Raw genomic sequence first — 26,519 nt, forward strand, 5'->3', positions numbered from 1 at the left:
TTTTAATGGAGAGAAGGGAGAGAAAGGATAGATTATCGACAACTAGAGAATAAGGGAAAATAGGTGGAAGACCTGCGTTGTACAGATTAGAATAGAAAGTCAGCTAATAAGAATAATCACAAAAACACTGAGCTTAGAAAAAGAGGAGAAAAACATGTCACAGCATTAATCCACATGCAAAGCATTCAAGTTCAAGGGGATATTTGAATAACATGTAAATATCTGTGCAATTTCCAGGTACACACACACATCCTCTGACATGTAGCTAAGCAATGATATGCGTACATCTAAATTAACCCCAGTAAATGAACCTTTTTGACTTACATTTTGTAAATAAAAGCTCTATAAAAAAAAATAATAATTTTCCAGAAAATGTCCCAAAAGGTCAAAGCTCAGATATTTCTCTCCTTGCGGCGCACACACAGACACACAGCTGTTGTGGTTGTCTTGAATAAAGGAACTCACACAGACGCTTTTATCCTTTGCCTTCTCTTTAGTAAATGAGCTACAGTAATTGTTTCATTATGACTGTTTAGTGAGGTCATTTCCTTTTGTCTCTCCTCCTTCCTTTGTTCTTTAGATCCAGGCTCTTTATTTCCTTGTTTTTCTCCTGTCATATGCTGTTTTACTGTGTACCTGGTCACCCCCCCTGCTAGACCTCCAACACCCACAATCTGTTGTCTGTAAGGTAAATTGCATGACAGTATTTCTGAGCTAGTAAAACTAAACAGGCAATCGGATTACTCTGATCAGCTACCATTTCCTCTTTTACTGGATAGCCACATAGGTTTATTTTTTTATATATAGCGTGTATAAAAACAGCAGTCGTGAATAAAGACTTTAGAGGCATGCTGCATCAAAGTCATGAGACTTTTGCTTGTGTCCTGGTTTTCATATTCAGAACAGAATACATGACATTTCATCATCACTCATTCGCTGATGTTCTCTCTGCTCTAACACACACAGCAAGGCTCTATTAACTAGCTGATTAGTCAAAGGATGTGTATTTAAACAGGAAGAGACCAAACAAAACTGAAGTATTTAAAAAGGCAGCCTGCATGTCAATAATCCTCTTTTCTATTAACCTTTAAATGACAAGCACACACCCATGACTGTTGTGTGGTACATGTTAAAGAACATGCTCTGGTCAGCAGGAAAATGTGTGTTATTTGTAGTTCAATGATCAGCATTGGAATAGAGATGAGGGTCCAATATCCAACAGTGCTATGGAAAGGAATTGCATAAGATTTTACAACATTTATACACATTACATTAATACACAATGCATCCTGATATTCAGAATTGATTTAAAAAAAAAAAAATAATTAAATAGCATTTAAAGCATTATGGAAACAAAATACTAAAGCAGATTTCAAATAACCATGATTTTAATTATGATACTGTGTTCACGAATTAGTTCAATTGAGAAGAAGAAGAAGAAGAAAAAAAGAATTCATATTGTCTGTCGGTGACTTCACAAGATGATCATGCAGAATCTCAATGAAAGAATGTTATGTGACCAGTTGCAATGCATTGTGTCTACAAATAATACAAGTGACAGACAGCGCAAACCAGACCAGGCAGCAGCTTCCCCCTACAACATTATAATATAGTAAGTAATACAACTATATACAGATATTTTATTTTGAAGCAGGGCTGTGAAAGTTGTAATCCAAGCACCAACACATCAAAACACACCGCTGATACACCTGTGATGACCAAATACTGACCCATAAAAAAGTAAGTGAAAAAAGCATCAGGGGAAAAAAAATAAATGCTAAATTATTCCAAACTTTAAGATGTTTAATGGTTTAAAGGACTACAAGCTACACACTTATAACCATTACTCATATGATTTAGGCTCCTGACATTAACAGAACTAAACATACGGTCACACAAACACACCAAGCTGAGATACTACTAAAGGTTTTTTTTTTAATGGCAAGGGTTGTACAGAAATGCAAGCTTTCATTTATCTAAAGAAAATTCCATATACACACATAACCAAGTGTATTTCTAATTACAATAATATTAAAAATAATCAATAAAAATTTATATAGAAAATCTGTCCATAAAATGGAAAAAGACTATGCGTTGTATTTTTCTCAATCCAGTGACGTAATGCTGCTCACCAAATCAATCAGTTACCATAAATGAATAGAAATGTGCAGTAAATGCCATGTGAGTCTTTATGATCGCTAAGTTACTCTATCACACATACTATAGAGTCGTCCATACAGTAAGACTGCTTTATGGAAGACTTGTTCTCAGGATAAAACCGAAACCTAAGCTGAACAGTAATAAGCATGGCATCAAGAGCAGTCACACATTGCCTTGCAGTCAATAAGCATATGTCCAGTGTTTGAAGACCCATCATGAGAATGTTCTGGTACATTCAGGACAAAAATGTCTTTCAGAAACCCTGACTGACGTCTTCCGTGTAACGTGCACATTGTCCTAGCGAACAATATAATTGGTGATATGATTAAAAGCAGTGAAAAAAGCAAGTAACATTCTGATAAATTTGAAATAGTTTAGAGCAAAAATGCTGAAAGAGAGAACAGTAACAAGTATTTTACCGATTCTTTTTTTTTTCTCTGACAGCTAAAGACGTCCCTGCATTCAAGGAATGAAATTTTTGTTCATCTGGCACAGGCAAACTCAAAATCTGTCTTAAATCAAACATGGACAGGATAACAGGAACAGACTGCAGTACTTCCTGGGCAGTGTTTAAGTGTGCAGGAAATTCAGTACGTGCCTATTCATATCGCTCAGACATGCACAAAAAAAACCAGAACTGTTTATTAAATGTTTACAACAGGTTAGTAATTATACAGAGCAGTGTGTAAATGTGCACACACTGCCTATCACTGTGGAGATATAAAGGGAGACTACTCTGGATTTAGCTGAGAGATGTGCAGCTAGAGCCTTGTAAATGACAAACAGACAAAAACAAAAGAACTACTGGGGGGAAAGAAATGAGGTCTACTTAAGGCACACTCTTATTGAACAGATACTCTTATTGAACAGATGTATGTACATTTCTAAGCTATCAGTTGGCACATTTTTTGCTCTGTTTGTGCTAATGTAATGGAAATTCACTTTTAACACTCTGGATACAGTATGTTTTGCATAGTATTACACTTGGCTCCAGAAAGCAAGAAAGAACTGAATATCTGTGTGTAAATATGAAGTACTGATAAACAACTAAACAAACAAACAAAAAAAAAATAACTAAACCTAAGTGCAGAAATATCAAGGAATGTATCACCTGTTATGTGTCAAATAGATCTTTGGGTTGATCCAATTTTACCTTCAAGAAAAATAATATAGAATAAAAGTGATGAAAACTGGGCAGAAAACAGGGATGAGTGCAGCGTGACCATGATATTTTCTAAGTTCCCTTTAGGGGCAGAACAGACAGCCCCTATGTCTACAGTAAAATTGGCCAACGGTAGGCCATCAAGGCTTACATGGGAGTGTGAGTAAGAGAGAGACCCCATCCTCACATTTGGTCCCGAAGCAATGTCCCCCCCAAGCAAAGGGCCAGCACAGGAGGTTCCTAATTAGACCGTGGTGGGGCAACATCCAAGAGATCCTCCAGAGATCCTGTGTCTTCTGCTGATTCTGCCTTCTTGCTCTCACTGTCCTTTTTCGTCTTTTTGGTTGTGCTAGGCTTGGGGTCTTCCTGCAGCAGTTCTTTGGCAAGAATGTTTGTCACTGCATTTCCAGCTCCTCTTCGATTTCCTGAATGAAATAGAAAAAAGAAATGCTAGACGGTCAGCCAAAGCATGTGATCTTGCCGCTGAGAGACCTAAGTAGTTATAAGACCATTACAGCTTGTAGGGGTGCATTTATAAGTATGCTGTGCATGGCTTTGAGAAAACAAGCAAAACTGAGCAATTCTATTTAGTTGCATTTGTTTTGTGATGCATGCCTTACTTCCTAGTGATGTTTTTATCATTTATAAAAAAGGCTGAGGAACCTTCAGTAGACAAGCTGTTAAAACACTAAGAATCTTGGCTATAAACTGTAAAATACAAATGAATCACATCTGCTTTAGTCTTTGTTGTTGATTAAGCAGTATTTTAGGACTTTTAGATATAATGTTATAGGGGTCATAGGCTCATTGGGAATAATTCTTAGTTACTCAGAGACTGTAATTAAAGCTGCTACGGAAAGTCTAAAAGGTGAACAGGGTACGTTCATTAAATAGCTCCTGGGTAAAAACATGTCAAAGAACAGCAATCCCATCAACAACCACACTTGTGCTGAAAACTAGCAGGTGAACACATGCAGATGTTAAACACACACAAAAAGGTCTAGACACAAATATTGAACATACTTACACTGGACACCAGAATGAATGATAATTTGTGAAGATATACGAACAGTTTCTATTTCGTTTGTGTATAGGAGCTCTTTTCAGGCAGACAGGAAGCTAAGTGTTTCATTAAAAAAAAAAAAAGCTCAAAACAGAGTTTTAGGTTGATGGTATCTCCTACATCTGTAACCTCGTGAGCCAGTGTTGATGTATTCAGTGACAGACTTCAAAGCACTTTTCTACTTTGGCGTTGGCCAAATGCTGTAAATGTAGTGGTTTCATTAACGATGACTGACTGTAGCCTGAGGCCTTACTTTCTCTCTCTACACACTACCCATTTATGTCAACAACTAGCTGCTCGTACTAAAAAGTTCTAAAGTTCAGCTCACAATTATGTTACTCCATGCGATATGCAGGTGATATGCATGATATATGGTGTTTAGTGTCCATGGAAAGCTCAGGTCAATATTGTAAAAGGTTTAACATTCACTAGTCCTTCTGCATTTCACAGAACAATTCCTGTATGATGTTTACTACAGCACTACATTAATTACATGCATGTACCCCACACACAAAATCCCTATGCAAAGTGAACCATAGATGAAAATCAATGGCTGGCTGGTGTACACGTGTGCACACACCCAAACTGCCACTGATATCACTAAGCCACATGGTTCACTATACAAATAACACCTGCAATGTACACTGCACTGCATAATAAAAAACATGCTCCCAACACACACAGGTACACACACGTTACCGAGCAGGTGTCCAATATGAGCTGGGACAAAGACAGCACTGAGTCTGTTGGAGAGCAAAAAAGCAGTTACAGGATATTCAAGTGATAAACAAAGGATGAAAGACAGATAGGGAAAAAGAAAGGAGATTGAGAATATCAGCGAATATCAATCATAATTTTATGACGTGCTGTTCTGTGTGCTTAAGAATGACCTTCTTAGAGAAGCTCAGGACAATGAGCTCTCCTAGGAGTGTGTGTGTGTGTGTGTGTCCTGCTGTCAGCTTTTCTCTGACACCTCTGGTAATGGATATAACTAACCTCAGCCCTGAAGGCACAGCACCCACATAATCAATAGTATTAAACCCACATGGATTGTTAATATTTTCTCTTTGGTTGTTATGTTTGTTTTTGAGCTGTCTGCTCTACAGGACCACAAAACCAATCTGTTCAGAGTGCTGTATTCATCAAGGTTATCGTTGGATTAAATTCATAATCAACTGTTTATCCATGCATTATTTATTTTACCTAATTATACCTCAAAGGACAGAACATGATTACAAATGTTCACAATGAACATGTTTTAGAAAAGTGATCAGTAAATTAAATTGGAAATGGAGATAAGGATCAGATTCAATGGAGAATTAAGACTCAGGTCTCTCTGCTTGTCTGTCATTTTTCCTCTCCTTTTGTCTCTCTCACTTGTCTGTAATAACATATTAATGCCCCAGAAATCTAAAGCACTACCCACCCCCAAAAATAACAGAAAACCTGACAGTTGGCTAAACATATTTTCCATTGCTCTCCATCATGGCACAACAAAAAGGCTAAATTTAAAGAAAATAAGCATTAAATATTTTATTTGATATATAAATCAATACTTAAAGTTTAATTTACAAATGAATAAACCATCACAAAAAAACTTAACCAAAAAAAAACAAACTAACAAAAAGAAAAAAGCAGGTGCCTTTTCTAGTTTGGCAACTGCAGCCCAGATTCCCTCATCCAGATGAAAATGTTATTCCTGTGTGCAGAACGTGCTGCTTTGCTGGGATGAGGGCTGTACGGCATACGACACACTTTCAATCTCTGTTGTGTATATAAGTCTTACACACGTTGAATGCTTTTGTAATTGTTTACTCTGACAATCTATAAACACATTTTGTACAACCCAAGTTCAACCTTTTAACCTTTCAACTTTTGTGTACAAAACAAACACAACACGCATGCAGTGATCAGGGACATGAACTGCTCCTCTCAAAAAATACATTCTCCAACATTCATCAGATTGGGTGGAAGTGTTTTACCTGTGTCACAAACTGTGACAAACACTCCCTAAATTAACACCAAATTCTCCAGCCAGTTAACTTAGCTGGATTTTTTAAGAAACTCCTTACAAAAGCAAAACGTAGCTCATGTTTAAACCTTGTGTAAAAAAAAGATCATGTAAAACAAATGGTTCCAGTCAAAGTTTGGACAGTAAATTGAGTAGCATATTCCATACTCAATGGCCATAAATACATTTAATCACATTTAATTCCCCTAATTTAACTTCAAGTATTCTGCAGCTCTCCTTTTAGGGGAAAAGTATTATAGGTAAATTGCAGGTAGAAACCAAAAAACTCTGTTTTCCATTAGCAAGTGTTACAAGTGGAACCAATACATTTCCAATTTAACCTTAAACTTCCATTATAGAACCCTTTTCCTTAAAAGCATAGTTTTTTTAATGCTTAAATTTCCCCAAAGTAGTAAATTTCATTAAGAAGCAATGAAGAACTCTTTAAGTGAAGACTCGTGGGTGAAGCTCCTCATAAAGCTGGTTGGGAAGAAGGCTAAAATATTCACAGCCTTATACATTTACAAATTTAAACACACGTTTAACCTTTATCTTGTCTTTATCTTTATCTTGAAAGGCTTGATAAAACCCCTCTATCAACAGATTTTCTTGAATGCGTATTCAAGTGCACTTTAGGATAAATGATATCACTTTAAATTTGTAATTTTATACGTATGTATGATCAAAACCTTCTGTACAGCTGTGTCTTATCTGAGACAGTTAGCACCCTCTAGAGGAAGCAGGAGAGATGTGTTATCTAAGTATACAGTATGTATAGGAGGTGCTCTCAGCTTCTAGACAGTTAGAGTTAGTGACTGGATGGTCACCTTGCTAATGTTTATAAAGACTGTGTAAAGAGCTAAAGCTTTAACAGAATGTGTTGGCCTCATTAATGTACTGTATTATATGGAATGATATGTACCTTATGAAGTGTGTTTGTGTGAGTGAGAGAGAGAGAGAGAGAGAGAGAGAGAGAGAGAGAGAGAGAGAGAGAGAAGAAAGTCCTTTGTATCATGGCCATCTTGGACTTGTTCATTCTTTTGTGAAAAAGTTTAGTGCTAGCCTTTTAGAGCAGAAGTGTGTGTTAGACTTCTCTTTTGTCATGTGGGGTGTGTGCCCAGTCATTGGTTGTAGGATCATGTCGGGCTCTTTGTGTGGTGGGTCGTGACCTGGCAGATGTGTGTAGCCTATATGACAGAGACGAAAATAAATGCAGTCGAGCCCACATGGGCAGAAGTGTAACCTTCCATAAAGCTTGGGCTACGTTGTAGACAAAGCACACCCTTCTCCTTATTGAACGCACAGCTGAATAATGGAGGACTGGCAAGCTGCTTGCATTAAGGAAAATGAATAAAATGCAGACATTTTTACTGTACCCACTCTAGGTGTTAAAATGAGTCAACACTCATGAACACCACAAAACTAAATAAGGACAATCTGTTAGCTTCTTAATAAAGACTATGAAAAGTTGTCCAAAATATGCAGGAGTAATCAGATCACAGCTCTTTGGAGTTCAAACAGATTTTTCAGTCATGAATATTCGAGTTCACTCCCTGGAACATTTCTAAAGGAGAAATTCAATAACTGTTCTCAACATTCTGCTGTCACTGACGAGCAATCGGAACACTAACACTCAATAAATCCTATGACTAATTAACTAAATAATAACCACAACCGTTGTACATTACTATATTATTTAAAAAGAAAAGCAAAGCTGAAACAGAAGTTTAAAATGTGTGATGCTCAGAATTAGAACAGATGATTCACAGCTGTAACAAAGTCTACAAGCCAAACAGCCTATGATTGAGGCTCCTTACATACAGTAACTAGCTCAAACACACTCACATATAGAACATGTTTAAAGTTTGTAATGACCCTAAAAGGTAAAACTGGTCCACAGCCAGAACTTCAAATCAAGGCCAGTTTCTATATATAGTGTGTACCATGCAGGATCTTGACAGACTTGAGATATAAGATTTGTAGCATCTGATGAGATGTCGCAGTAAGATAAAAATCACATAAAAATGTGCAACTATGATCTCTGCTTTTATATATTAAAGAAGCATTATTTTCAGTAAGAAACTCCTGAGTTGTTGTGACTGGACATAACTGTGCTTTCTCAGAGAAACAATGTTTTAGCAGTCCTAGTCCAAGCTATACAAAAAATGCAGCATTAAATTGGCAGCAGTGGAAATGGGGCATGTGTGACTAGCACAAAATGTCTGTGGAATTGGTCTACATACAGTATGCGCATTAAGAGTGTGAGTGAATAAGTATATGTGTGTGTGTGTGGGGGGCGGCACAGCAGCTGCTGGGAGTCTTTCTTTTGATTGGTTTGGCTGCCATTATTCTGGGTCAGGGGTGAGAGGTGATAGTTCATCATGTGACTCCCTTCCACATGCCTGCAGTCGTCGTCTATTCATCCAACATCTAGTCTGTCAGCCACAAGTGTGTGCGTCTGAACAAATGTGCTCCTGCATAGGATGCACATGTGGCTTGTAGAGTCATTGTGGGTGCGGCTGGCATGTGAGGGTGTGTGTGTTTGCCTGACCACTCAAACAATACTGGATACACCAGACTCGATATAGATTTTTTTTTTTTCACAGCACAAGCGCAATAGGTGAAGTTACTGCCCTTGGAAAAATTATTTCTAACTTGTTATTATTTTTAAATTGTTTCTCCAAACCAGTAGTTTTTATTTAGAACTTTAGGCCTACTTGGGAAGGTTTACAAAAAAAAAAAAAAAAAAAAAAAAAAGCTTTGTGGATCATATAGAATTACTGTTAATAATTTTAAATAATTTTGATTTATTTAATGCTTTACTGGTCAATGCAGAATTGACTTCATAGTATTAATGTTTTCATTATTATTAAAATCTGATAAAATCAAGAAAGCGTTCTATGAGCAAAGGTGTCCAAATTATTCACTGCTTGACTGTGTGTGTATGTGAGTGTGTTTGATGGAATGTGGGAGTTACAGTTCTGTAAATGGAAGTCATGGTGTAGGGTGGAGATCACTGGGAATGTCTGAATTCTGTATCTTCTGAGAGAGGTGTTTGTTCTGGATTTATTTTCATGTGGTTAATGTTATAGTGTGTGTGTGTGTGTGTGTGTGTGTGTGTGTGGTGTGTGTGTGTGTGTGTGTGTGAGAAACTAATAGGGAAAAGTCTGTGCTGTCAGTGACACATGGTCAGATGAGTCAGAGGAGTTTTAGTCACCAGGGAAACAGGAGGTTGTTCTGTCATCTCCTCACAGAGGTTAAAAATATACATAACTATGACTCACTCCAGTAACACACAAACACGCACAAAAGATGTATACTTCTGAATGGAGCCAGGAGCACATGTGTGAATGTGTGCATGAAAAATAGACACAACAGGCAATTAAACACTTATAGCTCTTACAGCAGCGAAGTGCGTCTATTCTTGAACTGTTCCATGCTCTTTAACCACAAAAAGAGGCGGTTCTTTCTTTAATCCGTAATTATGTAGGTATTCAGAAGCTCTGGGGGTTCACAGCAACGGTGCTAATTCTCCCGACTTCTTCTGTACAGCCCTGAATTTAGTGAAGTCAATACTTACACACAAAAACACAACCCCTGCACATTCCTCTTTGTCTCCCCTCTTTTTAGCAGACTGTGATTCCCAGAAAACAGTGTAAGAGGAGCCCAGAAAGCAGCGGTGCCAAAGCAAAAAGGCAAAGTGGAGACAAGAAATTTGGGGAGAAATCATACAAACAGAGAAAGACTTGGAAAAGAAAACAGAAAGAGATAGAATGTAGAATGAGAGAGAGGGGGGGGGGGGGGGGTGGGAGGGAGAGAGAGAGAGAGAGAGAGAGAGAGAGAGAGAGAGAGAGAGAGAGAGAGAGAGAGAATTTCAACACGTGCCACGGTTACACATCTGGATTCTTTCAGTTAAAGATCCGGTTCCAGCTCACACACACACACACACAAACGTGCATATAAACAGTGAAAAACACTGCAATGTTCCAAACTCACTCCTGAGCCAGTGAATGTTACATGTCCAGACAGACATGGTAGGCAAAATGTATACCTGCATAATCAGTATAATGAGGGGAAATGTGTCATCACACAGTAATTCTCAAATACTGTTACTATCATGGATAAGTAAAGCTACACAAACAGTTGATGATTTTGCTGTAAAACCTCCAGCAAAACTGTGCAACAAACTGTCATTGAGAGTCATGTTTAAACCCTGCTTTACTTCAGCTAAAAATGCTTCACATGCACAAATAAATAAATAAAACACATGTTAACTGATAGCTAAATAAGATTAAGCCAAAAATGATATTGAAATACTGTAATATTAGAATGTGACTGCACTGTTCACTCCAGCTGTTCCCTCACATCCTTCACCACACTAAGCTAATCAATATGACACAAGCATCAATCTGCAAGTAGAAAGAAATTAGTATCAAATAATTCATCTGACACCAGATGTAGAGAGAGAAATGCAATTGTCCAGTCCAGAGGATATCCTGTCTTTATAAAGCAGACAGGAATACAGCTAAAGTGCTTATCTACTGTTCGATAAACTTCAGGTGTGCCTGTGTGCTTTACCTGCTTGCCTTGGACCTCTCTTTCGTTTGAAAGCAGCTCCTGATTGCAGTGCTTCCAACAGGCCATCCATGATACCAGTCTCATCGCCATCTAATCAACACAAGGAAAACAAAAAGGTTAATGCCATACACAGACCCAGAAACACACATTCCTCAATAATATTTATTATTAACTGCATCAGTATTGCTCATGCATTAACTCATAAAGGTAAGCCTTGACCCCATGGACTGAAGGTCAGCTGACCACACAATTATCATGGTTAGTACAAACACACTCATCCATATGGATACACAAACAGGAATTAGGCTTTAGACTCACAGGTGGTGTGACAACAGAGGTGGCTTAACACCATTAAATATCGGATTAGACAAGTCCTGCCTTCTAAGTATGGGCGCAAGGAAATAAAGCAAATGCTATTTTGCTTGTGTTTTTTTTTATTTTTATTCCCATCACTCCCTGCTCCAGAAAGCCAAGTTAAATTTCTGTCCCAGCTGCTGTTAGGAGGTTTCAGCTTAGCATCTCCTGTTCCACATTTACCTACTCTTTGGCAGGAACCATAATATTCCTAATTGTAAAGAGGTCTCTATTATTGATAAGCTCTGTTTAACTATTACAATGATGGAATGGCAATAGGAAAAATCATATCATAATAACAAAATAGGGAAGATCAACTAACAAACTGACAAGGACTGACAGGCACATTAACCCAGATGGGCATTGACCCACTTCAGCTGCTACAGACAAACATAAGCACAAAGGACAAATACAGGCAAAAAGAAATGAATTGTGTGTATGACGAGAAGTTGTAACATATGTAATGCACAGTTTGTGAGTGTGCTAAAGTTGCTATTGCTTTAACCAGATGGTTCGGATAATTTCCTCTTACTCTCACTCCGTCTTCTACACACAGACATAAAGAAACATGATAAAGTGATCCCTTTCTGCCCCCAGCCTGCTCTACCCTGCCCCAGCAAACATGCAGATGACATACACACAGGCTATAATCCCAAGTAAAGCTGATGCCAGATGGCTTCATGTCTGAGCTGTCACACCATGCAAATGGGATCCATTCACACACGCAAGCGCACGCACACACACACAGCTCTACACAGTCCAAATATGCCACCAAGAGGACAGAAATAAAAACTGCGAGAACTCTTAAATTACCATTCAGCGCCTCTATACAGATAACAGTGTGCACTCTTTAAAAAAAAAAAAAAAAAAAAGAGGCAAACAGAGGCAAAATATAATATTACATGAATAAGATTATAAACACTAATATTGTATTATCAGTTTTACCACAGTGTCTCTCACTGTCATAAAGGTAATACACTACACATACTGAGCACACAATGCGTATGTATTATCAACACGCGAAGTGTGTTAGTGCATTAGAACTAAGTAGATCAGTCCTGTCATCTCCTTCACACACGTGATCATCTGGCCAACACACATCCACATCCTCACGTGGGCACAGGCAGAATCCTTCCTATCCTTCACACAGCCCTGACACCTATTGGTCAGGTTGTGAAATAACAGAGTGCGAGGAAAGCACACACAGCCCATCCTGTTAGCAGTGCCTCTCACTGTCTGACTGAATATATAACCAATTCTCCAGCTCAATCTCACTATGTGTTTTCATCAAAAGGGATGTTGATCACAAGGGATCACTGTGTGGCTGTTGCAGTGATTTAATGCCATGTCTTGATTAAATAATTGACTTTAAAAGAATATAATTTTAATGGGATCAGCCTAAAAGAAAAACCTGCTTTGATTTCTGATCAGATGAAATATAATTTCACTATGCACAAACCTCCTGATGCTGATTACATGTGTGTTGATAATACCGAACACGCTTACCCAGTGGGACTCAAAAACAGAGCTGAGTGAATGATGATAAAGTGTTTAACACTGCAGATCATTATTGCACTGAAACTGTAGTTGGTTTATGTGCCTGGAAATTACACGGACATTCCAAACAGCCACTGACCCTGTGAGGGCACTGAACCCTGTGTGTGAATTAGGATGTGTAAAAGAGAGTGAAAGGCAAGAGAGAGAGAGAGCATGAGATTCAGACACTCAGGCCTTTGTTCTGATGCTTCTCTTTTCTCACAGCATGTATGTGTGTAAAGTGACGAAATCTCAGACTCTCAACATTCTCACAGTGTTGGACAAATAATAGACAGAATTCTATAAGTTTATAGTGTCTATAGCTGAACCACACTTGGAAGCCTTGTGCTGTGTTAACAAATTGTTGGGGAAAACAGCAATACTTATGTTAAAGTAATTAGAAAAGCGTGATTAATTTAAAGAGTAGCTCTGATAGTAGTTTCCCTAATTCAAAGCACAGGTTTATATGAACGTGTTGTTGATCATCACTTCCATATTAACACAAGTGCTCTCTATTTGGCTGCAGTTTGTTTATCTTAGGATGGCAAGATAATCTGTAAGATAATAAAAATGTTTCTTTTAAAAAACAGCATTATATATTTAAAATAAAAATCATGTAAAATGTATGATTAGGTACAACAAAATGTTCTGATAAATGCTTACTTAGCAGTAATGAAAGAAATCTCAAGTGTCTGTGCTTTGTATCAGCTTTTCTTTTCTGGAATATAACAAGCTGTCTGCAGAAACAACAGAAATAATCTTGTCATATGGATGTTGATTCTAACTACAAATGTTTTCCGTGTTCTTGAAACACTGGGATCTACTTCTATAGGATTCTGAAGTACAGTAACTCCACTTCATATCATGATGCATCCCATCACCTGATAGATTCCTCTAACCTTATGTAACCTTATTCTCATTGCTGCACAATGCCTTTACATTATACCCTTTATGTTACTTGTTATTCAGATCACTGATGAGTGGTGAAATACTGATTTAGCCCAAGATAAACAAACTGTAGCCAAAAAGCAAGGCGAACTAAAACTAGGTCACTGAGGAAAAAGTCAGAGAAAGAGAGAGAGTTGTTCGTGTGGCTGTGTGTATATGGAATATTTCATATTGATTTGGTAAAAAAGTGCTTGTGTGTGTTTAGTGAACAGCTTTGCTTTCCTGTACTCTATTTCCATGTTTGCTTCTTCTTTGGGGCTCATAAAGATCAAACTTCCATTGTAAAGTATAAATAAATGATTACATACAAGTCTTCCCTCTGTGTACTCCTTTTTTTGTTGTTGTTTTATTAGTTTTCAGAGTGTCCTATTATCTGTTTATTTTACTCTATCCCTCCTTCCTCTTCTGCGCACACACACACACACACACACACACTTGAGTTGAGAAATTTCTTTTATGTGGTATGACTGCCCTCAGTGGCTGATCAACAGAACTGCACAGATCCAGAACCTCACACACAAAGCCATACCATCATTGATGTTAAGAGAGTGCCCAGAATTCATTCTCTTCTGTCTCTCTTCTTTCTCTTTCTCTGCTTTCTCTTTTGCAAGTTTGGCCCTGCGCATCTTCTCTTCTGCTTCCTTACGTTTCTGATTCTCACTCACGGCTTGCTGTAAAACACAAACGAACACACACATGCGGGTTAGACAGTAAGAAGCATATTTCATGTGATGAGAGATGTTTGTATCAGCCTAGTTTTCAGCGTGTAATGTTATTTAATTACTTGAGTAAATGTAGGGCTTGATATGTTTATCTGTTGGTGTATTCAAACATTTACAGCATGACACTGTTTAGTAAGGACAAAGAAATAGGTGTCAAGAAAAATCAAACAGTGGAGACATAATGACCTAATGACACATACTACTGCTCTCTCTCTCTCTCTCTCTCATACACCCACACAAACACAGCAGCTGGTAATGCAGGTACACTGACTTCTAATGTGTGCTTGTTTACTTTCCTGACAAAAGAATAAACATAACATTTACACTACTGATCCTGTAAGTGACATTAAAGGTAAATATTTACATGTACAAAAACCCTGCCATTTAAGCAACTCTTAACCATCGCTTTTATCTGTAATCCTCAGGATTATGTTATAATCTCAAAGCTTAACTGCAACTTCTGACATTACCTGGAACATGTTCCTAAAGTTGTTGAGGTCTCCGAATAACTCTTCAGGGCCCATCTTCTTGGGGTCAAACACAAAGTATTTGCCCAGGTCTTCGTACTGCTTCTCCATGTTGTTGTGCATCAGCTGGAGCTTCTCATACTGCTCTCGCGCAGACGCCACAAAAACGTACACGGATCAGTTAAAGAATATGACTAGCGCAGGTCCATACAGTCCATATGGGGGTCAATTACAATCAGCACAGGAAGAAATTCAACATAGGAGGCAGCAATATTTGATTAACTAAATTATCAAGTTTCTTTTTTTTTCATTCTCTCTGTCATGAAACTCATTCTGAGTGCATTGAGTGATACATTGTTGTTGTTTTCTTGTTTTCATGTACAAAAATACAATTATTAAACAGTATGGACATCATATCACCCAGTATAACCAAGCACGAAGCATTTACTGTCATGAAGGATATTGTCATTTTCTCAACAAATTTATCCTTTTCATTTTGGGGTGGAGGGAAAGTTTCGATGTCCTTTTCCAGACTCTTGATCTGCTTCCCCATTTGTTCCAAATTTTTCTGGAGTGTCTCTGCAGAAACTACAAAAAAAAAAAAAAAAAGAGATCTCTTTTACATCCTGCATAAATAACTGATATGTATCTTAGTTTGTCCTTTCCTTTTGGACGTCAGCATTTTAAATCAAATCTCTATCCACTGCATATGTAGCACATCTGAGATTAGACCTCAGACATTAGATTAACAAGACAGTAACAAACAGGTTTATATAAAGTCTCTCTTATAATGGAGGTCTAAGTGCATGGTGTATTATGCTTATTTAAATTCTTTATTAATTACCCCAAATACTGAACAGAGACTTCCATTATAAGTTAGTATGTTCTTTACCCTGTTTTTAGTATAACACAGTATGCTAAAACCTTTTCTTGCTGTGTATCACGTTACCGATTTCATGATATACAAGCATGCTCTTAATAAGGATTTTGTGCTTATGCAGAGTAAATGTACTGCTTTATTGTAACACAAAGGGGCAATAATGTGAGATTCTGATTAAAAGCAAAGAAACATGTATTAATGAGCTGGCTGATATGTATTAACAGATTAAGGCACCTCTGCTGGCTTTCTCCAGGTGAATAAGCTCCTCATGGAAGTGCATGACATTAGGATACTGCTCCTGACACACATCTGCCAGGAAATGCAGAAGAGTCTGCTTCTGATCTGCAGACTTTGTGTCTCTGAGCTGCATGTGAGAATATGACAGAAGGGATCATTACAGCAAACCAACTGCGTGTTATGCATACATTCACACAGCAGAAAAGGTGTTTGTGTGTGTGAGCATGTGTGTGTGAGACCTTGCACAGGTAGCTGATGCTGAAGCCAAAGGCTTTGGCATTGCGTGAGCCGGCATTCATATAGTTCCCAACAAGCAGGATGATCTGAAGAAGTTGGGCAAAGTTATCACTCTTCATCAGCTCCTCGCATGCTGCAGTCACGGACACAATGTCTGGCTTCACATTATTTATTTGCTCTTCAAACTGCAGTCGGAACAGGATGGAACTGAGCCGGGGCTTTAGACGCTTTACTGAACTCATCTACAGGCAGTCAATAGCAGAGAGAGAGAGAGAGAGAGAGAGAATTTTTGAAGCTACAATTAGTCCTATTCGGGTTTACATTTGTTTTTGCAAATATTCACTGACATCAACCCATTCTCCAACACATTCTTTACAGTTACTTGAAACATTAAAATGAAACAGTACAGACCTAAGATCGAATGTAAACAGACAAAAACTCCTTAGCTATAAAAGGTTCGAAGTTGTCAGAAGTTCATGAAGTTTTGTTTAACATGAGCCAAACACAAGCCATTTTCAAACAGACAGCCAGACAGACAGATAAACACAGACAGATAGACACACAGATACAGACATACATAGATAGATAGATAGATAGATAGATAGATAGATAGATAAACACAGATAGATAGATAGATAAACACAGATAGATAGATAGATAGATAGATAGATAGATAGATAGATAGATAGACAGACAGACAGATGGATAGATAGATAGATAGATAGATAGATAGATAGATAAACACAGATAGATAGATAGATAGATAGATAGATAGATAGATAGATAGATAGATAAACACAGATAGATAGATAGATAAACACAGATAGATAGATAGATAGATAGATAGACGGATAGATGGATAGACAGACAGACAGGCAGAGTTTGTGAGAGTTCCCATAAGTCACTATTAATCATAAGTCACTATGCTTTGCTGATTTATTTCAACTGAATTGTAACCGTTCTGTTTGCATTCTAACATCTTTATTATATAATGCTTTGTTGTTGTTTTTTCCACCACAGTGTTATATTTATTAATTTATATTACACATCATTTGCTTGAACAAAGCTAGCTCTTGAGATGATGGCCATAAATTTAGACCCTGGGTCAGTCTGACTGATGAAGCTTTAAATGCAAATAGTGTATTTGTTTCTAGAAGGATTTCAGTACAGTTCCTTGGAATGGGACTTTATTGGATGTGAAATCAGATGAAATGTAAATATCACAATAAACATTAACTCTCACACTTTGGTACTGCTGGCTTATCAAGTGCAAGACTGTACTATGTGGTATGAGTAAGTGTGTGCATGCGTGTGTGTGTGTGTGCGCGTGCGCACTGACCACCACTCCAAACTGTTCGGACTCTGCGAGGTCCTCATACTCATCCTTCAGCTCTGATAAGACCTTTAGCTGCTCTTCCTCAGGCAACAGCTTCAGTAAGCTCTGAAACATGCAAACACAGACACATGAATCAAACCAAATCAGATGCAAATTAGGCCACAGTGTGCATGCAAACTACTGGCAAAGTCACAAACAGACAAACACACCTGCACCATGTTCTCTGTTAGCACCTTCTCATTCACCTCCAAGATATTATTTCTCATCTCCTCGTATGGCAATCTGTTTGAGCCCAGGAAAATAGCTGCAACACACACACACACACACACAATATTAATCAAGGATACTCAACAACCTACTCTGGCTTGTTATATTTCTTCAAGATGATTAGAAAGAGATGTGAGATTAAAATCCTCTGTAGTGTCAATCGGTTACATTAATGAGCTTGAAATTACTCACAGAGGTTCTGGGACGATTTGGAATCGAGAACTTTCAGCTCCTTCACTTTCTTCTTCTGAGCTGCTTTTTCTTCTCCTCCGTCCTGATCTTTCTTGGCTAAAAAGAGAAAAATAGAGAGCAGAAAGAAAATTGTTAGCTAGTCAGGTGTGGGGCATAAGGGGACGGGACCTAGGTACTCAATCAGAAAGAGAGCAAGAGTGGAAAGAGTGAAAATGAAATGACAAACATTCAGACTTGGATGAACTCCATGAAATAAAAAGTTTTGTTAAGACTGAAGTTAACACACACTCACACACACAAGTATATGAATCATTTTAAAAAGAAAATATTCCAAACATTGTGCAACAAAGAACAGGATGGTGACAGAAATACTTTATTACAATATAACACCACTCTGCTGTTTGTGCTTCTGTGTGGAGCAAAAACAGGAGCAAAAATAGCAGAGGAAAATCAGAGAGGAAATGTTAGGCATGTTACACCAGCCTCTGACTGGACAACCACTGCCTTGAGGAGAAATAAACACTAAAGTGCCTCTCTGCATCTCTACTACCCTTCGTTATTTCATGGCAAGGTCACTGGGTGGACTACAGGAGTGGCTGTGCTATAAAACACAGAAGAGGAAGTGGAATCAAAGCCCCCTCAACAAGTCAAAACAATCACAGCGTCCACGCAAAACCCCATCTGTTATTTGTCAGATCTTGTTAATTTTAGCTTTGCTTTATTCTGATGGAGACACAGATACCCCTGTACACCCTTTATTCTACAATCCTTATATCACATTTCTACTGTAATACACAAATAAATACGCAGCACAAAACCACATGGCCTCCACTCCCTGCTACATTGTTTACTGCTTCTCATGCTTTCCTTTGTACCACTGTTCTTTCTTGCTTTGCCATCTGCTTGTATTTTCTTTCACTTCTCCACCCCTCTCTCATTAGGAAACTCTGCCTGTGTTTCTTTTTTTTCCCCCTCTCATTTCCCTTCTTTTTTAGCTCACTCCCTCTATCCAGGCCTGGCTGTCCTGTTCCTTCCCCCCCCCCTCCTTCGCTCTTAATATTGGATTACACTGACATATGGAATCACTAAAACAGGCTTTTACATTACACACTGAACTCTGACAAGTATCTAACACCATCACACACACTAACTTGCACTAACTTTTTATACCCATAAGATGGACAGTAGAACAAACATGTCTTCCTGCAAGTCTCATTTGAATCAGCCTTGATAAATCTTTCTTTGCTCACTCTTTCCACCACTTAGAGAGTTCTGCGTTGTTTCACTCGCTGAACTGAGAGCCTTTGTTTTTTTTGGCACATTAGTCATTACACGAGCCTTCCTCTCTCCATTCCCGCCATTCTCTGACCCTGGCCACTCTTTCTTTTATTGCCTTTTTCCATCAATCTTTCTTTCTTTTAATGTTGGATGATATTTATCCAACTGTAGGAGGTGAGCAGAGCTACAGCTCCAGAACTGCACTGCCCCCACAAGCCAAACTGCTCTCCTTAACCCACTAAAATGCAGCAGAGGTTGTACTGGAACAGAGGCATGTGTGCTTGAAATCAGCGACAAATCAGCTGACTCAGTAAAATGTTTAAATCAAACTACCCTTTAATTTGTCTGGCCTTTATTGTTGTTTTTTTGTCTGTTGAAATTTAAGACTCTGGGGGATAGATAGAAGTGTCGGAAAACAGGAAACATTATTTTAGAAGTAAGGATTTTCACAACATGCTCTCCTACAGAGAAGGAACAGGAAAAGCAGAATGATGTCAGGGTGCTACTAACAATTCGATTTTTTATTTCTAAAAAAAAAAATCTAAGTAAACAGCTATGTTTAAAATAAGCTAAAAGAAAATGTGTTGTGGTTTCCTGTCAATCAACTGAAAAGAATAACAATCTTCTTCTGCCCAAGATCATTCTGATTTAAACATTAAGAAAAAAAAATTGTACACAACTCCTGCAAAATATCAAATATAACTTGTACATATAACTATGTACATCACAAAGTGGATAAATACAACTCTAGTTAAAAAAAGAGTTGGAATTAATAGAAGTGGGAAAAATACCCCATGGTCCAGACCCTCTGTTGAGAGTAAACCAGTGTGGAATTCATAAAATGGGACCCATGTTCAAAATGGCTGCTGCCTGCCTCATCTCACACTCACACACACACTCAATTTCTCATTTATGAGCAGATGGCACCTCTAGTGGTGGTCAAGAATACTGCAGTCACAACTTGAGCCACATCTGGAGTACTGTTACAACACAAGTTGTGCATGTTTAGGAAAAGTAAAAAATACAACAAAAAGTATAAACACAATTTTGTGAAAGCTTCTCTTTACTGTTTGACTGCTAGTGTTACTTCCTTTCAGACCCCTTCAAGGGCTGTTTTCCTTCCCTTTGCCTCTATCAACAGCTGCATGCTACCACTGGACCCAGACAATGAGGTCAGTGGGAGACCAAACACACACAAACACACACACACACACACACACACACACACACACACACACACACACACACACACACACACAGGGTGGCCAGCCAGCTGTCTTACTCAATCACCCTGTTCAGGCACAGTTTCAACCAAATGTTTTATTGTAAAAACAAAAACTAGAACTTAATGTGCTGAACATAACCAAGAAGCTAAAGATCCATTACACACACACACACACACATCCATCCATCCTCTTCCTGTTTTCCATTTTTGTAAAGTACTTGTAGAGGAAGGTATCCTACAGAGGAAAGAAGGTGAAAGAAACAAACAGAAATGTTTAAGAAAGCACAAAAGACATGAAAAGAAAAAGACAGAGAAAAGAGTGATGTAGAGACAGACATAAAAAGACAAAGGAAGATAAAGATGTAGAGACAGAAAAGGTTAGTCAGAAAGAGAGAGAAAGGAGGGGGAGAGAGAGAGAGAGGGAGAGAGGGAGAGAGAGAGAGGGAGAGAGGGAGAGAGAGAGAGAGAGAGAGAGAGATATGTGTAGTGTATAAAGTGGACCATGCCTGATTAAAAGGCTCTTCCAGTAAGACACCTAAACAAAAATGAGCTTTAATGAAAGACAGAAAGATGAGAATGTAAAGTGAGAGAAGCTTGTGGGTATTTTTATTCTGAGAGCTTACACGTGACAGCGTCCATTGTTCGCAGGTAAATTAAATTTGGTGGAGCTCTGGTGCCTCTGGTGGCCACAAGCAGCTACAGCCGCCTGAACTTTAAGCAAACTTTACTTGTATTAAAACTTTTCTCTCTTTGGAGTTTTCAAACTTGGTGAAAAGTATCCGGAAATAAACAAAATTGGTTTGATGTCCCTGGGAAAAAAAAAAAGGAGACGACTGTTTGGGCTGAAAGAAGTTTTTCTTCATCTTAGTGTTTCACAGTAAGAACATTCCGTTCAGCACAGTCACAGTCACAGACACAGATGAATGTCTAAAGCAGGCAGATGCTGCTCTGTCTGGATTGACTGATTACAGCAGACTCTCACTTTAAACTTTAAATGTCCGCATGGCCACACGTCTGTGCCCCCTCTGCAACGCGTGTTTGTGGAGTTTTCACAGCTCTAGTAGCCGAGGGTAACCTTGGAGCTGGAAGAATCCATTCTTTGTGTTTCTGTCCTGAAAGGAAGGAAAGGAGGAATGGAGGAAGTGAGGGAGGGGGTTGGGGGAAAGACTCGGAGCCAGATGGCAGGGTGTGGTGGTGGATAAATGAGAAGGGGGAAGATGATTAGCATGAAATGGGAGGAGTAAAGTAAAAGGGGTGGGTTAGGGGTGGGGCATGGGAGCTGCTCACATGCGCACCCCTGGTGTATGAAAGCTGCAACTGCAGCATGGGGGAATTTAATAACATGATTTTGGTTATTTCTGATATAAAACTCATCATAATCATCCAGGGCTGCTGTTAAACCAAAGAGGATCTGACACACTGAATATCAAAAGCAGAAACTTTAGTCTGAGCAAAACAGTAACAAAAATTCTTTAAATGGCTGCTCTTGCACTTGACATTCTCTCTTTTGTAGTTCATATTTTAAAACTTTTAATATAAATGGCAGCAAAATTCATTTTAGGAATAAAGACCAAAATGAAAAAGTGAAACAGAAGAAAGAATTTGTTTCCAAGCTTACAAGGCTACTAAAGTTATAAACGAAAATGATTCAGTGAAGTAGCAAATTCTGTAATCAAAAGACAAACTGAATAAAGTAGAGAAGTGTGTGCTATCAGAAATGAATTACTGTAAATAAAAAACACTATAAAAACAGGCCAAGTTACATACTCACATATGCTATTAATCAAAGACTGAAGTATTTTAGTAAAATGAATTAAAGAAAAGTCTATAAAACACTTTACTTCACTATTATCTAATATATTTTCACTTACCTACTCACATTAGTTAGTATAATTCTGTTTGATCCTATTTACTTATCAGCACATTTACTTTTCTTTACATTTACAATGTAAGAAACACGGTGACTGCAGATGTGGACTAACTCCGATTTTTACCATCTGAGAAACATAGTCTGTTAACGTCCCTCAATTTCACCCCGCTGCTGAAATGATAAAGTTAGGTTCTGCGTTTGGTAAACAATTGTCAGGATCATTGCATGCGATATCTAAATGACAATGAAGAAAAGCTTTCAGCACGTACTGATCGTCTCTCACTGCTGTGCTGCATTTATACAACGAGAATATAAAAAAACTGATAAACAACCCTAGATACTTGTACAACACACACACACACACACACACACCAAATAAAAGCCATTTATGAGATCTCAGATTATTTCCCATGTTAAACACTGCATATATCCAATAGAGAATAAAAAAGCATGTGTGAGGACATACTGCCACCTACTGACCAGAGTTCTGAACTACACCCAATACAACAACAGGAAATAAAGTGGCAGATAAACAGATATTCAGTATATCTGAAACATCATATTCTGGGTGGATATGAAACTGTCTCCTCATAAGCAGGATCTTTCAGAGGTTTCAGGTCATTCACTGTATCTCTTCTGACTAAAATGATGTACTGAAGTCCTATATACCTAGATACACACAGACACACACACACCTAGACACACACTAAATGAAAGAGGTCGAGATAGAGCACCGGTGTCCTGCGCCTGAGAATAGCTATTAAATCACAGTGCTATCGGCACTCTCTCAGGGAGACGCGCTGAGATTTACTACTGCAATTAAAGCAACCTAATTGCACACGCGCACACACACACACTCAGAAACTGTCAATAATGGTCTCACATGTGTCTTCTAAATAATAGCCAGCTAAGGTTCACAGGAACAGAGTGTGTGTGTGTGTGTGTGTGTGTGTGTGTTTGAGAGAGAGAACAAAAACTCATCCATGACTCAAGCTTGATCTGTTCTTTCACACCTCCGAGAGCTTCAAAGAGCAAGCATGCACAAGCGCACACACAGAAAATATGTTCTAATAGCCATAAAAACGTCAGTATGTGGATATAATAAAGGCCATTTTCTAAAAACACTGCATGCTGACTATATATTAAAACAGACTAAAGTGCAAGGTTAACACAGCCCTGCTTCAGATGAACGGACACACACTCAGACACTGAAATGCCCATAGGTCATCTAAGGCGGGGGTGGCTTTCCGCTCGGTATAAAGAGGCCACTGCTTGTTAAGGGACATGATGAAAGGAGAGTGAAAATAATGTGTGTGTGTCTGTCTGTATATGTCCTGAGGGGAGGTCAAAGGCCGTTTTGTGTCCCACTTCCCCCAGACTGACTACTGACACTTGCTGACACTTTAAAACCCAGAGCAATTATAACTAAATTGCACACTCGCCCACTGCATGCTGTGTGCTGTAGGAAGAGTGGGTTGGATTGATGGTGCCCTCTAGTGGATAAGTGGACACGAGGTGGAAATCAGACAAAGACATTCACAAGAGTGGATGGCACTGATTGTGTTTAAATGCACATATCTGAAAGAAACGACTAGACACAAGACACTTTAATTCTTAAATCTGTTGAGATTTATGCTTAGACACTGTGTGTTAGTAAGTGTGTATAAAGTAGTAGAGTTCCTATAAAATAGCTTCAGAGTCGTGATCTGATGACATACGATTACACAACAGTCAACAGCATTCAAGCTCAAAAAAAAAAAAAAAAAAAAAAAAAAAAAAAAAAAAAAAAAAAAAAAAAAAACACACCTCAACCTGTCTAAAAACCCTGAGAGTAGCTTAGGAGGTGTAGGTTAAAGTGGCTGTGTGGAATCTTCCACGCATCTTTGTAAATTCACTACATGGCTATCTTTAGGTGCATTCGCTCCTGCAGCTTTCTAGTTTGAAATTAGTTGCCGATTCATCCTCTCGGTTATGTCTAAATCCTTTAAACTGGCCATGAAGCAAACATGCATGTGAAACTAATCCAAAATTGTACAACATATTCATATCTTGACTAAATCATCTGCTTGACTGCTAATGAATTATTAGGCTGTAAACATACACACACGAACACACACACAGAGAGCGAGAGAGAGTGCGTGCCAGAGAAAGAGAGAAAGCGAACGAGCAAGAGAGAGAGCGAGCGAGAGAGAGAGAGGAGACGGTGAAAGGACGTTTGAACAGTGAAGCCAGGGCAGTGAGGGGTAAAGTGGGAGGATGGTTTGCGTCTATCACAGAATCACACATGTACATTAGACCGATGCACTCAGCAGAACACACAACTCCCCCAGGATACACACACGCACGCACACAGCCGTGTGTGCTTGCTCTCTTTCTCAGTAGAGCAGCCCCAGTGGGACTGAACGGTTTCTGCCTGCCTGAAAGAGTTACAGTCAAATCTTCATCCACACTCACAGCAATCTCTCTTCCTCAAATACATCACTGAAATACACAGACACAACATGACACACAACAGATACAGAACCACAGCAAGTTAAAAAAGCTGCACACACAAACACACACACACAGATTCCAACTTGAGGATAATACACACATATCTGCAGGCGCATCTTTAATGTTTATATAGTCACAACTGTGCTAAAGTTCACAATGAGGTGATATGATCTGTTAAAATCTGATAAGTCTTTATACACCAACACTGTGGCTGGACACCGGGTTATTGTAATGCACTCATTCTTATACATAATTGTTTAATAATAGCAACACAAGGACAAATGAGACACCTAAACAGATGTTGGACCATATCACGCCACCCTACCGTTTATTACTTTACTTTCCTATCCGTTTACAGGACATGTACCTACAACAGCACAGAGTGTTTTATTCCTTACATACTGCACACATCCCTTCTATCTAGAGCCTTATTTACACATGTACATGCACAGTCAGGTAGAACTAATCAGGAAGGGGATTGATGTGAATACAAGACAAGATCAATTCTGTGGAGGCTGATGCGTCAATTCACCAGAACAAGAACTGGTAAAGCTGATAGTCTTAAAAGCCAAAATACAACTATGAATAGAAATAATATATATATATATATATATATATATATATATATATATATATATATATATATATATATATATATATATATATATATATATACACACACACACACACACACACACACACACACACACACACACACACATCAAATAGAAGCCGTTCATGATTAAATTTCTCGTCGAATGAACGGCAGATTCCAGACACAGGCGATGAACTCTTTGCGACATAAATGTGAGCAGAGACTCTGAATGTAGGATTTGTAATATATACCATCCTATTTAATTACTATGTCAAGGCTGCAGGCTGGAACAGTGCACAGTCTGAACATTACTGGTACAGCAGCAGCAAAAGTATCCTGGGTTTTATATATGAAACCCTATCTAACACGCACAGCACAGCACACAGCACAGCACACCATGCAATCCTCAGTGCAATCTCCAGAGCTACTTATTGTGTTGACAGTGTGTGCTGACCCTCTTTTTCACCCTGATTGTGCGCTGATCCTTCACACTCTATCACCTGTGTGGATCGATCCAATTAGCAGAAGCAGGAAAGAGTGCATGCGGCCCTCGGTGCACCAGTCTACAGCAGCATCCGTCTCTTCAGCCAGCACTTCCTGTCACGCTGTAAATATTCTGCTTACACCTCTGAACACTGAACACCACAACCAGAGAGAGAGAGACAGAGAGAGAAAGAGACAGAAGGACTAGCTCAGTCTGCCGTCACGTCCCTGCAGATTTTTATCTGTTGTTCTGCATGCTGACTTTGCACGCTGTGTCCTAATCACCACTGTGTGTGGATAGGGCAAGATAGCAGGCAGCCTGTAGCGACAGCGAGATTAGCGTGTTTACGATTAGCACCAGCCATGCGTGCATCAAAACAGACAAGAAACACTTCACTGGCCATTTCGATTGCTGAACGCTTTGC

The 26,519-nt window shown here is 38.6% G+C and overlaps 1 protein-coding gene across 1 annotated transcript; it reads right to left on the bottom strand.

Annotated features, from left to right (window-relative positions):
* Window positions 1-1,910: 1,910 nt before the first annotated feature.
* On the bottom strand, window positions 1,911-26,169 carry LOC132857361 (protein diaphanous homolog 1). Its single transcript, XM_060887327.1, has 11 exons — window positions 26,112-26,169; window positions 18,151-18,246; window positions 17,901-17,995; window positions 17,695-17,796; window positions 16,358-16,597; window positions 16,116-16,245; window positions 15,465-15,589; window positions 15,005-15,169; window positions 14,342-14,483; window positions 10,975-11,064; window positions 1,911-3,747 (listed from the first exon to the last, which is right to left on the bottom strand). The coding sequence occupies exons 1-11, from the start codon at window positions 26,152-26,154 to the stop codon at window positions 3,563-3,565; spliced, it is 1,413 nt and encodes a 470-aa protein (XP_060743310.1). The 5' UTR covers window positions 26,155-26,169; the 3' UTR covers window positions 1,911-3,562.
* Between the last annotated feature and the right edge of the window lie 350 nt (window positions 26,170-26,519).

The sequence above is a fragment of the Tachysurus vachellii genome, chromosome 14, assembly GCF_030014155.1.
Source record: "Tachysurus vachellii isolate PV-2020 chromosome 14, HZAU_Pvac_v1, whole genome shotgun sequence".
Classification (NCBI taxonomy): domain Eukaryota; kingdom Metazoa; phylum Chordata; class Actinopteri; order Siluriformes; family Bagridae; genus Tachysurus; species Tachysurus vachellii.

Excerpts from the sequence above, each read along its gene's own strand:
- LOC132857361 (XM_060887327.1), bottom strand. The coding sequence starts at position 26,154 with ATGCACTCTTTCCTGCTTCTGCTAATTGGATCGATCCACACAG. Across the intron at positions 17,797-17,900 it reads TAACAGAGAACATGGTGCAG|AGCTTACTGAAGCTGTTGCC; the intron begins GTGTGTTTGTCT and ends TGCATGTTTCAG. Across the intron at positions 11,065-14,341 it reads CTCTCTTAACATCAATGATG|ATGGCGATGAGACTGGTATC; the intron begins GTATGGCTTTGT and ends TGTGTTGATTAG.